Source organism: Odontesthes bonariensis, chromosome 22 (assembly GCF_027942865.1).
Source record: "Odontesthes bonariensis isolate fOdoBon6 chromosome 22, fOdoBon6.hap1, whole genome shotgun sequence".
Classification (NCBI taxonomy): Eukaryota; Metazoa; Chordata; class Actinopteri; order Atheriniformes; family Atherinopsidae; genus Odontesthes; species Odontesthes bonariensis.
This window is the reverse complement of record NC_134527.1, coordinates 13,935,705-13,950,550: the sequence shown is the minus strand read 5'-3', so window position 1 is coordinate 13,950,550 and position 14,846 is coordinate 13,935,705. Positions and strand designations below refer to the sequence as shown.

General features: G+C 41.4%; 1 protein-coding gene across 1 annotated transcript in view; it reads right to left on the bottom strand.

The window, feature by feature from the left end:
* wdr70 (WD repeat domain 70) overlaps nucleotides 1-14,846 on the bottom strand; it is a 37,970-nt gene that overhangs the window by 20,628 nt on the left and 2,496 nt on the right. Inside the window, exons 7-10 of the mRNA XM_075456066.1 lie at nucleotides 14,242-14,375; nucleotides 12,838-12,991; nucleotides 9,595-9,671; nucleotides 2,558-2,732 (exon numbers count right to left, since the gene is read on the bottom strand). Of these exons, the coding sequence (XP_075312181.1) occupies nucleotides 2,558-2,732; nucleotides 9,595-9,671; nucleotides 12,838-12,991; nucleotides 14,242-14,375 (540 nt within the window). The remainder of the gene's footprint in view (nucleotides 1-2,557; nucleotides 2,733-9,594; nucleotides 9,672-12,837; nucleotides 12,992-14,241; nucleotides 14,376-14,846) is intronic.

Here is a 14,846-nt window from a genome sequence, read left to right as displayed (position 1 = left end):
GTCCGATAATGAAAGTTAAAAAAAAATATATGAGAAATTAAACAAGAGATAACTCGCCAAACGTCGAAACGTTTACTGAAATCTACCGTTGTGCTAAATGTGACTAGAAGTAAACTAGGGTTTAGGCTCTAAACCAGACCGGACCACTATGCACGGAATATTCTTGTGAATCAATTGCAGGGACAATGGTTCCTCGTGCAAATAACAAGAGAAGGTTTGCAATGTCATCTGATAATAACGATCTGCACGGACCGATTTATCAAAACCACCTCTTTGTGGTCCCACTTTGAAGCCTGGGAACATGAAAGTTCACCAATGACATCATAGCATTCCTTGGATCTCTTTGGTAATATTTTGTGATGAAGACCTGCACCCTGAACGCGCCGTGTATCAAAAAGCGCACATTACCTGGCAACCACTTAAATGCAGTCTGGTAATTGTGGTCAGAGAATGAACATGCAATCACTCTCTGTGGCAATTCAACTCAAAGCGACCTATTTGACTCCCATCATTGGATCAATCAACTCGTGTCATGACTCAAGAACACAATGTGTCATCCTCAATAGCTTCTCTTCGGGCTGAGCAATAGATCAAGGTCATGTACGTGATTGATCGTGATTGATCTGCCTGCATAGTCCGACCATGAGTAATAGTAGTAATACAACAGAACATAGGCCTCATTTAAGAGGGGGAGGGAGCAGCAATAAAAGCATCAGGAGGCCAACTCCTTTTTAGGCTTGTGGCTGAAATTGAGTCAGCAGCACAGGTTGCTGATTAGGGCAGAGGGCACCAACTAAAATTCTTGAGCCATTCAGACAGGACAGGCTCCAGTGATCAGGAAACAGACATGTAAGCTGCTATGGGACGCAGGGTAAATATTTAGCTTGGAGAAGGAGGGGTAATAAATTTTGAGAGCTTTAACCCAATCACTGGGGTCTTGCTGCCATGTGGAGCCCAAGGGTGGGACGATAGGTAACTGGTAAAGAGGTGGGAGTCTATACAGCAGCAGTTTATGGAGGCACACACACACAAAGGAAAGCGGTTACATGGCAAGAAAAAAATATATTTTGTTTGTGTCCTTTCATTACGAGGTTGCCTCTTGGAGTAATTATCATGTAGCCTAATTCCAATTTCACTAATCTGGATAAGCCCCTGTTTCCAATCAAGCTGTTCCAACTCACTGTCTGCAGCTTAATTGTTTCTATCACATGAAAAAAAAAACAGAGGCAGTCAACTTCATCCACAAACTGTTTGGGGTTGGACAGATGAGACACTACGAAATGAAAGTAGAAAAAGACCCAAGTAACATGTCCTTCTCCAGAAAATAGACTCAAACGCATAGTTCAAAATATATACCGTCCTGATTAAAAAGGCTGCCTTGGCAAGCATTTGGCAATGTCTCTGTGTGGTTCTCCATTCATTTCATGTCCTCTTTCAAAATGAGGGTTTAGTGTTTGGGTACTCAAGTGTGAAACCATGAAGTATTTCTCACAGCGTAGAAAAAGCGACTTGTGAAATAATGCTTAAAACTGAGCAAACAATAACGTAACAAGGCCAAAATTCAATATTTATTCTTGTATTACAGGTCCACTAAACCCCCTCCTCAAGACTCTTTTCTTTTTCCCCCCTTCTCCATCTGTTCTGTGGATATGAATGCAGCAGGAGACTGAGAAAGCAAGCAAAAACTATTCTTTATTAGCATGAACCAGCAGCTGGTGGTGTCCTTCAGTTAGATACTAAACACCGGAAAACACATCCTACTGTGACAACCATCTTCCTAAAAGATGGTGCAGATGCATTCTCCGTTTTATTCTCAGTGAAGATCTCTCAAATTAATTGAGAGAAAACAGCCAAGTACGTGAACGCTATGCTTTCCAGGAGCCAAGATCAACTATTACATCAACTATGAGAATCCTGAAAAGGGAATGGAAGCTTTGATCACGTAATTGTCTAATTAACTGATAGCGGAAAATGTTCTAAAGGGAAATTGCTGCTTTTGTGTTACTCAACTTATTCATGACAAGGCAGTTAATTCAGTTACATAACCAGCTATTTTGAGTCATAAAATTAGTGCGGCAATGCAGGCCTTCAGGCAGCACACTGTTTGGGTTTATCAAAAAATATGATCTGTCGCTATTCAGGATTCCTGCAGGTTGATGTCTCCTTCTGACTTTGTTGATCTACTGACTCTTTCTCTCATTCCAACTCTAGGTATTTTTCGGGGAAAAATGTCTCCACAAGTACTGCAATTCATTCATGTCCTTGAGAATGAAGGATATGAACATATTGTCATAACGCTCCCTAAGATTTCTCTGCAGCGGCGTCATCAGATCAACTTTTAGTTTGTTTTAATAAGTTCTTTAGACAACTATTTCCAGTTTAAAGGCAAGCAGTTTGAATTCTTCAGAGCTGGCTCTTTGTTGAACTCTGACCTCTTTGGCCTGTGACCACATGACCCAAGTTTCATGACTCTGTACCCAAAGCCATAACAAAGCAGGCATCCCATGTTTACAACCTACTGCACATCATGGCGCTTGGTATGTGCTTTAAGACTCACGCTAAGGTTTCGGTCCCAGATCTGGATGGTGCCATCTTGGCAGCCTGCTGCAATGAGCTTTCCATCACGGCTGTAGGTGCAGCATATGGGGATGACCTTCTTGCCCTGGTGGGAGCGAGGTTTGAACACAGATTTGTGCTTCTTCTCCGAGTTCACGTCCCATGTGCGTACAGAGCTGTGGACAGACAGAATGTTATTTATCCTCTTCCAACTGTCATGAATCCGTCATGAAATATCTGTCCTTCAAAACATGTTTGATCATTTTCACCACCCACCACTACAATAAATCAGAATGTACGGACACCGAGTGCCCTGGTCATTCTCATGAGCACGAGGTAGGGCAGCTCTGTGTTGCAGGGTGAGGGGTTTTGCAAACAGCAGAACAGTAGATCAGTCTGACAGGTTTGTCTGAAGGTTCCGTGAAATCCCGATTCCCTTTCCTACATCTGTTGAGCACATTACCCAACCTGGAGCACTAAGAATGGGGTTTAAACGCAGGCCTTTCATATATGTACAACTGTGAGATTCAATCAAATAAAGTCATAAAAAAAAGTCTTAGAGGTACCCCTTATGGTCATAACCTTATATGTCAAACATTGAAACACATTCCACTGGCTTGAATGGTGTAAAAAAACAAAAAAAAATAAAAACATTTTGGCACTTGAAGAAAATTGAAAGATACTATAATTGAGTCTTCTACCAGTCCAATGAAACTGAGCAGTTCATAGTTTGGTGGAGTGATTCTTTAAAATAAATGATGGTGGTTGTGGTTTTTCACACTCTGGAAACAGACTGAAACAAGGTAGAACATTTCACCTTTGATCCTTTTGGTATAACTTTCTGTCATGAGGATATGCTGCACACAACTTCTTCTGACCTAATCTAAATTTAAACCTAAACAGCTACTCTTCATTCACTAGCAGCAGGAAGTGGGTTTCAAACAGCGTCTTCTGTGTCCTCTCAGGGATTTTAAATCCCTCGAAAACCTTAAATAAACAGCAAGGTAAAATAAAACGGATGAAAAATATGTGAACACTGCTTCAAAAAACGATGGCTGATTTGTAAAATGTTAAGTGTGTAACCATCAGTGAAACAAGTCACAGTAACTTAACCCCCCACATTTATTTATTGAAAGACATTACCACACACACACACACACATTTAGCCAACTTTTCACACACCAACACTCAGGACAGACGGAGAACATCCAAATGTGTCTGTGACCCACTGCTTGCCTCAGTGCGCATCTTGACCTTTGGGTCACAGGGTCAGCAGAGGGGCATAAACACACAGGCAGAGCTGCTACTAACAGCCATGCGAGGATTCTTACACACACACACACACACACACACACACACACACACACACACACACACACACACACACACACACACACACTCTACTGTGTTTGGATAAGTCTAACAATGTGATACAACTGCCATATGAAGACATATGGTTTAAGTGAGAGCTGGTAAGGGTCAAATAAAACTCTTTTTGATGCATAGTTTTGTTTAAATTTACTTTTTCCAAAGCTGCTAACAATTTAAGGGGGGGAAAAAATTTGCTGATGGAAAAAAATAACTGCAAAAGTCACACAGATAAACACACTTGCATGATGCAACCCGGAGGCTTCTGCATTGTACGGTAAGAAGAGAGCGATTTAATCAGTTTTTCCCCCCTTCTTTTTTCAAAGGGAAGGAGAAAGAGTGAAAGCTATGGACTACATGACAAATCGGTCCACCTGCTGCCACACACAGACATCTCTCTTTTGCTTACAGAAGACTGTAGGCGGCTGTCAGGTCGATACACACAACACAACCTTTTTGCTCCACACACAAAACCTGGAATGCTATTTATCGTAAGGGCTCTTTCAGAAAACATGGCACTGCTGGCTGTCAAGAGAACAGAGCAGAGCTGGAGCCCACCAGGGTGGAGCCAAGCATGAGCAACCCTGACACTTGGTGAGGGAGGAAAACTGCTCCAATGTGGGGTACTCTGAAATGCCTCCTGTGAATCTAACAACACTTAACTCCTCTTTAGAACAACAACCCTTTAATTCACAGGAAGTTATAGTAATGATGGGGTATGACATCAAAATATTCACATGTGCAGAATAAAAGAAAATGGTGATAGCTTTGCCCTTTCCTTTCTCTCAAATCCCTGTTTTCACTTTAATCAGCAGCCAGCTTTCCTGTACAGACGCTGTAGAGTCAGAGAGGTGAATGTAACAAAATGAGACCCATACAACCTCAGCCATGCATGCACACTTTACGAGGTAGCGCCGTCGTTCACACATCAACTGAGGAGTGACAACTCCCAAGGCCCCAGATTTTATCTGTCCATCAGGTTATAGACCTGGTGGGGGTGATGGTTGCTAGGATTCCTTTTACAGATGGGCAGATAAGGAAAAGAGAGATGTACATCTCGCATAGGGTTGTTTATTGGTTGAATTCCAGTGATAGCTGGTTGACTGACTAACTGGGGCTGTGTTATGAGAAAGGAGGATTAAGGGGCGAGGGGGATGCTCCATCTTCCTTCGCAGCTGAAGGAGATAAAATGGGGGAAGTAACAGAAGGATTTAGGAGAAGGCACACACACAATTTCACTCAAGCAGGGAAGCAAAAAGGTCTAAGCACAGATGGACTGTGGGTACAATCAAACGGATTGTGAGGCTGCTTCACTAAATTTACCAACACCGTTTGTCTGGCTTCTTGTCTAGCTTTCTGTAGAAAAATCAACCTAAAAATACCTCATCACAGCAGGTGAGACCACAAACTATAAGCACAAAATGACAGAAAAGCTGCCCTGACAGCTTTTGGGATTTAATCAAAGAGTTGTGTGATAAGATGCTTTCACACCTACAAGGATATGACCTTATATTCAGTTCGGTAGAAAAAGAAACAAACACTGTATTCAAAGTTCATACATAAAGACCTAAAGGTTACTACATGTTCTCAAATGCAGCCATGGTTGTAGATTGAAAAAGGAGGATAAATGCACTCCTTTAAGTTATGGTATGTGCATTCTTGGGCAGGTTACGGAACAGTTGCACTGTAAGGTGGGAAACAGTCGGAGACGTGCTGGACTGTGGATGAACCTGATGTGTCCAACTGAGTGAATAGTCCCGACATGCTCTCTCACACACACACACTTTGTGGTGTCTGTCTTCACTTTTCATCCCTGTTCTGTCACGTTTAGATCAAACTAAACAACCCAGCTGTAAAGCCATTTTCCCTCAAAAATCAAAAGTGAGTTTTCAGCACACATTAGGTCGAGAGCACTGAAAAACAGAGAAACGTACTTACTTGAAAAGGTCAGACGGGACACAAACTATCGTACAAAACTAATAAAAGTAAAAACTGTAAAAAGTGTTTAGTTTAAGTGTTGAGGGCAACAGCTATTTATCCATGCAGGGGACTAAAAAGAAGCACATTGCACTTCTGTTCCTCAGCTGCAAAAGGACCTGCCACTTTGGGCCTCCTTGCTTACAGCAACACATCCAGGACCAGCTGCAGCCCTGACAGCAGGCCAGCGTGAAGGGAATCCCTGGCATCTGAACCTCCTGGAAACATTCCTCAAATTGTGTGTTTTTCTACGTACACACGCTCAAGTGTGCCTCAAGACTCAACAGAGGAAACATGTGGGCCCAATTAGAAAGTCGCCATTTGTCCTATCCTCAGCTCGACTGGCTGAAATTTCAGTCGCAGAATAAAATGCTTAACGTGATTCTCACAATTATCCTGGGTACAATAAAACTGGAGAAGAAGTGACACAGATAATCAGCAACATCTTGCCTTTAAGGACACGGCTGTAGATCTTTCCACAGTTAGTTATACTTTGACAACCATTCTAAGCAGTATTACTTGGTAACTTTTACCAGAAATTATTTAAGGTTTGAAAGCTGCTAGTTATATAGATTCTGTACATGACATAAGCACTGCAGCTATCAAAATACACCACTGACAAAACCCCCCAGGCATATTTTGTAGTTTACTTCCAGCTCAGCACTGCCAAAGAAACCTTTCAGTCTATCGGCGAAGATTTGATTAGACTCTATTCAACGCATAATAGACCCCCTTCGATCAAACATGTATTTTGTTGGAAAGCACGGCGCCATTTAACACTTTCAAACTGTTCGACAGAATGGCAGAAGAATGGGAACGTTGGCACGTTCACACCAGTGTGAGCAGAAATACTTTTCACTGGCCAACTTCAGTCACACAGCTCTGCTGAAGCTCCATTCAACCCACAGTTGTCAAGGACAATCACTTCCACCCTGCTGCTGCATTATCAGACTGCCTCGTTGGGGATTCGCTCTCATCCACTTCCTTTCCAGGAAAAAAAAAAAAAAAGAAAGTCTTTTATAGAGTCATCCAAGGAACTGGGAGGTAGCTGAATGAGATTCCACACAACTGGAGGGGGATCTTTAATTAAGTGGCTGGGTGGTCTCGTGATCGTGCATTAGAACCGATTCAAATAATCAAAACAAAGATCTTCTAACTAGACAGAAAGAGAAGCATATGTGTTGGTTTAATGTTCAGGCAAACACAGCCAGTAGCCAAGACTCACTTGTACCATTGGTCTCTGTGGGAGCCACACTTATTCAAAGGATGGCACTAAAAATGGATGGAGCAGCATAAATCACTGGGTGTTGGGGAAAAGAAAGAAAGAGACATTCTTTGATGATCCATCCATAAGAACCGGAGCATTAATAATCCAAGTGGACAGAAAAGCCTGGTTGTCCTCAAGGTTCAGTGTGCTACATCCGGACTCCAGAGACGGTGCAGCATCTTTTTCACGCCTCCGTGCAGCTGCAGAGCGCAGTTTGCATTAATGCAGATATACTGTACGTCGCCTAACACACAGCTTTTTGTTTGGGCTTTTCTGAATGGAGGAGTAAGGTCATCCATCGGCAGTAAGATCCCACACATTCCCTACATCACATGACAGTGTTTTGAGGTCGAATTAGATTTTTTTTTAAGTTAAGGAAAAAGCAACTGTGAGTTGCTGTTTAGGAGTGTTTTGAAGAATACACAGCAGGTCATTTTTTGGGGGTAAGATCTTACTCATATAATCAATGGTTGTAATGGTCTGGACTTGCATTGATTGTCTTACACTGGAGCCAAGTCCTAACTCGTTACACCGGTCTTTCTTTGCCTTGGTGGATCGATTAGATCCATGTTCGACATTTCTTCGACTGCTTAGACAAAGCGGGCACATAGGAGAGGCTTAACTACTCGAGCCTGTTTTCAATTATTCTGATTGCGTGAACTTGAACTGACCTTTACGGAACCACTTTAACCCCAGCTGATTTTTCAACTTCATTTAAGTCTATTTTTAGCGCGTTCTATGGAAAAGTGCTCCAGGAACACCGACTGATGTGAAAATAGAAAATAAAGATGCATACGTTAGCGGTTAAGAATAGAGTTTCAACCATGAAAATTATGGTTCACAACTGAAAAAATATTTTTTCAGTGTACGTTTACAAAATAACTTAGCTTTTACTCAATGTGCCTGACAATGATTCAGCCTTTACAGGTCTGCATTTGGGATCTCACATTGGTTGTTTCCCTCTCATTTTTATAGAAGATATTAAATGAACCTGGAGGAAACTTTTTATAGAACAAATATATCTTCAATATTGAATTCTGACAAGGACTTTACATACATTTGAGTAATGTGATCTACGACCAAAGAAATAACATCCTGTTTGCACCAGAGCGATTAATGGGGATGGTCGAGGGAAAGAGCTGTGGGTTTAGGGGAAGTTGGTTCGTAAAGACAAGAAAATACAGCATTTTATCAGCGGTTTACACCTATGTTGTAACTCAGATTATTGCTCAAGGGATTGAAAAATACTGTGCTATTGGATGTTCAAAATTTGGTTCAAAGGATAACCGTGCACACCTGAAAATCAATCCAGGCAATCCCTCCCTCTTTTTCCATCTCTGGCACCCAGGTTGCTGTGCTACCCTCCTCTGCTGCAAGAACCTTCCCCACATGCAGCTGCTCAGCCTGTCAATGGCTCCCTGTGCGCTCCTCTCCTGTTCCTGTTCTCCTGTGAGCTGGCCAGGGGCAACACCCAGTGCTAACGTGCCAGGGGAGGATTTCCAGAGACTCAATAAGAGCTAAATAAACCAACCTCCACATCTGGGAGAGCTGGAACACTGGTAAACACTGGGCCGTGGCCTGGCCACAAAGCCAGGCCCTCATTTCCACTTAATGATGATAGCCCTGGGTTTCTGCACTGCTGCCTGACACACTCACTTAGACTCATCACTTTGCTGAAGCTCAGTCACACGTGTTCATACACAAATATTCCTGCACACGAGGGGCGAAGAGTTATGGCCTCTGGAGTCATATTGGTCTAATGCTGTTTTCAAGGAGGCAAAAGAGTGCTAAAACCCAGCCATCTTAAATAAAAGTGATAAATATGTGTGCATGACATCTTGTCATCTCTTGCTGTTAATCTAGTCCAAGTCAGTGCATACAACTAAAAGGCCACATCTGGATAAATATGCCATGAGTCAGTGCACAGCTGGGAGACTGGGCTACTCTTTCCAGAGGCATAGTTTGGACGAGAGGACTCCCTGCTGGTGACAGAGGAGATGAGAGCCAAGAAAAACTTGTTCAAAGACAACACTGCTTTGGACATAAAGGACCGGCTTAGCCTGTAAAGACAACTCTGAAGAAAATGTTAGAAAAAACTAATGATATTAATTAGCTGGGTCTATAATTTTTTTTTTTAATTGGTAAATATGCATTTTACCTAAGGAATTAGATTTATATTCTAATGATATCTAGCTGTCTCTATGAGTTAAACCAGAAAGTGTTTAATACACCTTTGTGTTGTGAGAGGCTTAGAGTCCATCTAATTAAAAAAAAATAATAATAAATAATAGAAAAGTTAAACAATTATTGTTTTGATTCATGTGCCATATAGAAAACACAAAAAAAGACAAAGGAGGTGCGATATTTCCGATCAGGACTCGGTTTACAGTACTTCACACTGTATACAACACTTTAGTAAAACTTACCCATCATTGGAGCAGGTCATAAACTCCTCTTTAATCTTGGGGTGCCAGCACCCAGAATTCAGCATGGCTGTGTGGCCCTGAAAAATACGTAAAGTGACAATGAACAAACAATGGACTCTTTACAGGCTGTAAATTGTTTCTGACCAGCAGCCTGAGCCAATTGTAGCTTTGAGTCGTTCTAATGTGCTGCATGATCCAGGTTTAGTGTGGATCCAGGCAGAAATTCACAGATGTCACCACCCCACAAATGTTTTCAAAGTCATTAGATATTTACAAGCCAAAGATTTTGGAGCCAGTAATAACTGGCAGAAACTTTAAAGGCTGAATGTTGCTCTGAGGAACTTCACAATCTGACAATGCACAACAACTCTGAAAAGACAAATTTGTTTAATTATCAAAAGGAAACATGCGTCCAAACATTTTTGTCTGAATGCATCCCAGCGGGACCTCCCTTGAGTAAAGAACCCTTTATTTAATCAAACGGTAACACAGCTTTCTGGCTTTTATTTGACAGCGGCCTTGAGCCACAGCTTCAAACAGTGAGCTCCTTGCAGAGTACTTATTTAGCCATTTCCTCTGCTGGAGGAGTCCTGTGGAGAATTACTCATTTCATATGACTTCAAAGTGGAAAAACCCCCGAGAGAGCTCTCCCTGACTGGCAGGTCAGAGAGCAACACTTCAGTGTGCTGCAAAAAGGCTGCAGACGTGACGTAACGTGACGTGACAGGATGCACAAGAAAACAGAGCAGTGCGTGAGCAGACGGTGACTAAGTGGCATCGGTATGTGTGCATCACGAAGAAGCGTGTCTGTTCAATGTCAGACACTTTAAACACACCACTTTAACAACCGATTAAGTGAAACTGCTACACCTTGCCATTTTATGACCAAAATGAATTACAAATTGCCACGCTGTTAAATTTTATGGTTTAATAAGCACTCATAATTTGATGAGGCCAAAGCTCAAACGGGTTGCGAGTGGCCAAACTGACTGGCCTGATAACATAGGCGATTATCCATCATCAGGGCTTCACAATTAGGGTGAAAGAGCCGCTGCCTTCCTGAACAAATTCGATTCCTCTTCCTGAACAGTTTAGGACAACAAATTGCCAATGACTAAACCCCGATACCATCAGTAAACAGAGAGCATGCTAATGGCAAACAGAGTCAAGACAAGAATCCCTCTCTCCCATCAAAATTGTATATCTGGGGACACTGCTGGCACGCAGGAGTTTGCTGTTGTAACAAGCGGCCCAAACAGTTGAACTAGTTTGCGGGGAAACTAAGAAAATGACTAATACAAGTTATTTTCTTTTTGTCTTTGGATTTGAAGTGATGAATGGACTTAACTTTTTTTTTTTTTCCAAAATCTACAGACAAGTAATTATCAGGAGGTGAAGAAAAAAAAAAAGAAAAAAAAAAAAAAAAAACGGTCATCCTGCTGCATACATATATGGACCCGTCTATCCCAAATCTCTGCACACAGTGGGAGGAATTAGGAGGGAAGTAATTGTGTGTCAACAGAGGCACAGTACAGGCAAGGACTTAATTATCACATGAGACACAGCTAATCGACTGGGACACTATCAGCAGGCCAAAACGCATTTTCATTGAACCAAACTCCCCCATCAGCTCCAGATGGGACTGAGCAGGATAAGAATGTAGGGCATCCAGGAAAACTACTTGCAATCAATGGGCCTTTACTTCAAGTACTTCATATGGCTGGTATAAACCATGTCTAAATGCACTGCAGCTGGCACAGATGGTCACTGACCACCAATATGGCTTTCTTAAAAACACTAAAACCCAAACATGGACACTTAATTAGGATCCTTCTTTGTAGATTGAGAGGCATCTGAACCGCGACAGTCCTGAAAGCATTTGCTGTTCTTTTCCTTTGAGACCGCTTCTGGCTGACAGCACAGATAATTGTCCTCATATACAAAAAGACAGACCAGGTACACCTTGCTACCATTATCCACTGGCAGGACGTATCGAGAGAGCAAAACAGTCTAAAATTAGCAGAAACTCTTGAGCACTGCTGCTGTTATGGAGATGAGAACTTACACTCGCCATCCTCTTTTATATTAGACACACCTATGGTAAGTCTTTGTGGATGTGGACATCACGTTTGTTGGATGAGGAAATGAAATATTAACAACACATAACAACACCAACACCCACTATGAGCTCAATCATCAACCATAAACAATTAACACCTGTTGAACAGGAGACAATTACAATCTTTGTATAAGTAGAACTGATTGCATTAGATTTAACACATGTTTCTCATAATATAGCTTTTGACTGAAAGTACCTGAGACAACTCTCTGATTTATTCCAAATCATTACAGCATGGGTCCTATTTTTATAGTTCTGGCCACCATGGGCCATTATTTTCCCTTTTACAAATGTGCTGTATATAATTGCTGAAATCCGGGAACACTGCAACTAGAAACCTGCCAAAGTACTGTAAAATTATTAATTTTGTGAATAAATAGCTTGGGATCACTGGACTGTATTATGATTGTTTGTTTATGCACCGACTGTGTACCATGACACTTACTGTTCGCCATAACCTCAGACTGCCTCAGTAACCGCAGCTTGCTAACATCAAGCTCTCTCCGGTCTCCGATGTCTGACAACATTTTTGACATGCGAGAAGAAAGTGAACTGAAAAGCAACAATGTAGGTTGGAAGTGTTGTTTTCACTCTAAAGAAATGACTTCTGGTCAGATAATACCTATGCATTGCTATTGCCAGTAAGAAAACATATTCTTGGCTAATAAATTTTCTCAGCTTACCTGCCATTGGTGGACGTGTAGAAAGTTACTCTTGCACACAAGTCAAATTTTTCCAGTCTCATTGGAAAGATAAAATTGAGGTGGACTGTGATATCACCGCCAACATTGGCTATTGTAAATAATGATCTTTGGCAACAGACGTCTTTGTTTAACTTGACCTAACATAGCTGTGACCATAATGAGCAGCCTTTTGCTCTCAACAGACGGACTAAAGCTGTTGGTGTCTATACAGCCTGTGTCGTCGCCTGACTGTTCGAGCTCCGCTGGGCCTTGATGCGGTGCTGCCAGATTAAAGCAATCACTTTTATATGGTGTTGTTAAAAAAAAAAAAAAGAAAGAAAAATGAGAGACAAAACAAACAAACAAAAAAAAAAAAAAAACACAAATGGAGACCCAAGCTTTTATAAGGCAAAATTAGTTAACAACACCACTTTAGCATACCTTGGTGTTAGCCATATCCACAATGTATTGATCGCCCTTCACACACTCCATAACATTGAAGCCATCACGGTCCAACACTTTGGCCTGCGAATTGCCAGAAACCACCAGAATGACGTCACCAGTGACGCTGTACTGCAGGGACCTGATCTGATGGCTGACAAACACAAAAAAAAACAAAGGAGATACTTTTACTAGCATTTGTGTGGCGATGCCACATTGTCTCTTGTTTGCAAGCCATCTACAAGCTATCAGTGGGAAAGACTTTGGCACCAAAATGGCATTATATAAGACACTTCGCCCTTCAAATGGTTAAGGCATAAACACAAACTTTAGATGCATGCAGCTATAGGAACAGCCCAACATCTGATGTACACTTGATGATAGGCATCTTTGATGGGTGACAAGCAACAAACAAAACCACAACAGTGACCACGATAGTATTTTAAAAATGTCAAGATGAAAGAATGAGCTCTGAAACACATGTTCAAAACTATGTCACAGCAAAGAATGTTTAAAGGCTGGTGGTATTGCTCTAACGCATATAAATCTTCATCAAAACAATAAATTCTTATCTATTGATCGATCGTAGTTAAAAAGGGGAGCTTTATGAGTGTTAAGAGTGCTCCACTATGTCATTTTTAGTATCTAAATTTCAACTAAGAAAATAATTTAGAAATTGCAAAGCAAAGCTTGTAGGTGAAAACACAACTGTTAAGAGCACAAAAGTGAGGGTCTTCATGATTTCAATCAGTATCAGATATAATTAACAGAGCACTGGTGACAACCTCCAATGATGAAAACAAAGTGAGACTGAAGTCAATCCTGTTTTTAATTGAGGTGCGGAGTAAGAGGGGTAGGCATCTTCAAAGGCCCACAAAATGGCACCAAAGTCTCAGTCCCAGTCTTGTTTTAGTTAAGTGAGCTCATAAGTGGCCTTTGTGGGTCAGGAAAGAGGAAAAGTGGATCTCAACAACTTAGCTTTCTGAATGAAGCCCAGCTTAGTAAATCAAACAGGCTGCCGGAATCACAATTCCAATGTAATCACATTAAATGTAGCGTACATTTTTGGTTAATAAGGGGAAGCCTGATCCAGCTCAGCCCACTGGTTCCCAAAACCAAAAAAGAATTTGATCTTTGATGGCAGCTTCAGTTAAACGCAGAGTAAACACACATGCACACAGACAAACACCCACATAACTCCACCATCTGCTTCTCAAAGCCTCATTTTGCATGAAAATGGGAGGATGTCACAGAGTAAGCATTAGGTTCATTGGAGCTAAACAAGCGAGCATGAGTTTGTGTATGTGTGTACACTTCGGCACACATAAATGCAGTCAGCGTACTTGATGTTTGCATGAAACCAATAAAACACATGTTAAGCAACTGTGTTGATGTTCTACATACCACTCACAGGGCTGCAGGGATCTGAAGGCCTGCAGGGATTGGTCCATCCCAGCAAAGTCCCAGAACCTCACATCATAATCATATCCACCAGTCACCAGACGGGCTCCAGACGGGTCTAAACCAAGAGCTGATACCTGAGCAGACAATTAGTTTCACTAAATCAAAAGTAAATTTGTGAGCCTGTACAGTTCAGAAGACAACTGTAGATGGCTGCCGGAGGTTCAGGTACAGTATTGGACAAATGTAGTCATACTACTTCTGCTAAAAATCAAATGTTTGAAGTTTTCTCTGTTCTAATGATCCAAATACTTTGTGTACTATTTCAATACTGCCATCGGCACTTTATCTGTAAACCAGACTGACCAGTTCTTACCGTTAAAATGTGTGAAACAAACTCACAACTGTCAAAAGTCAACACAAAGATGAGTGGATCCAACAACTGACACAGACCTCAAAATCCAGATGTTTTAGCTTCAGAGTACAGGGTCTTTTCAAGTACTTCAGCTACAAATTATTTTTGTTGGTAAATAAAATTAAAAAAAAGCCTGTACATCATCTTTTCATAAGTCAGGAAAAAGTATTACAAATTAATGTGGAAAGCAAAG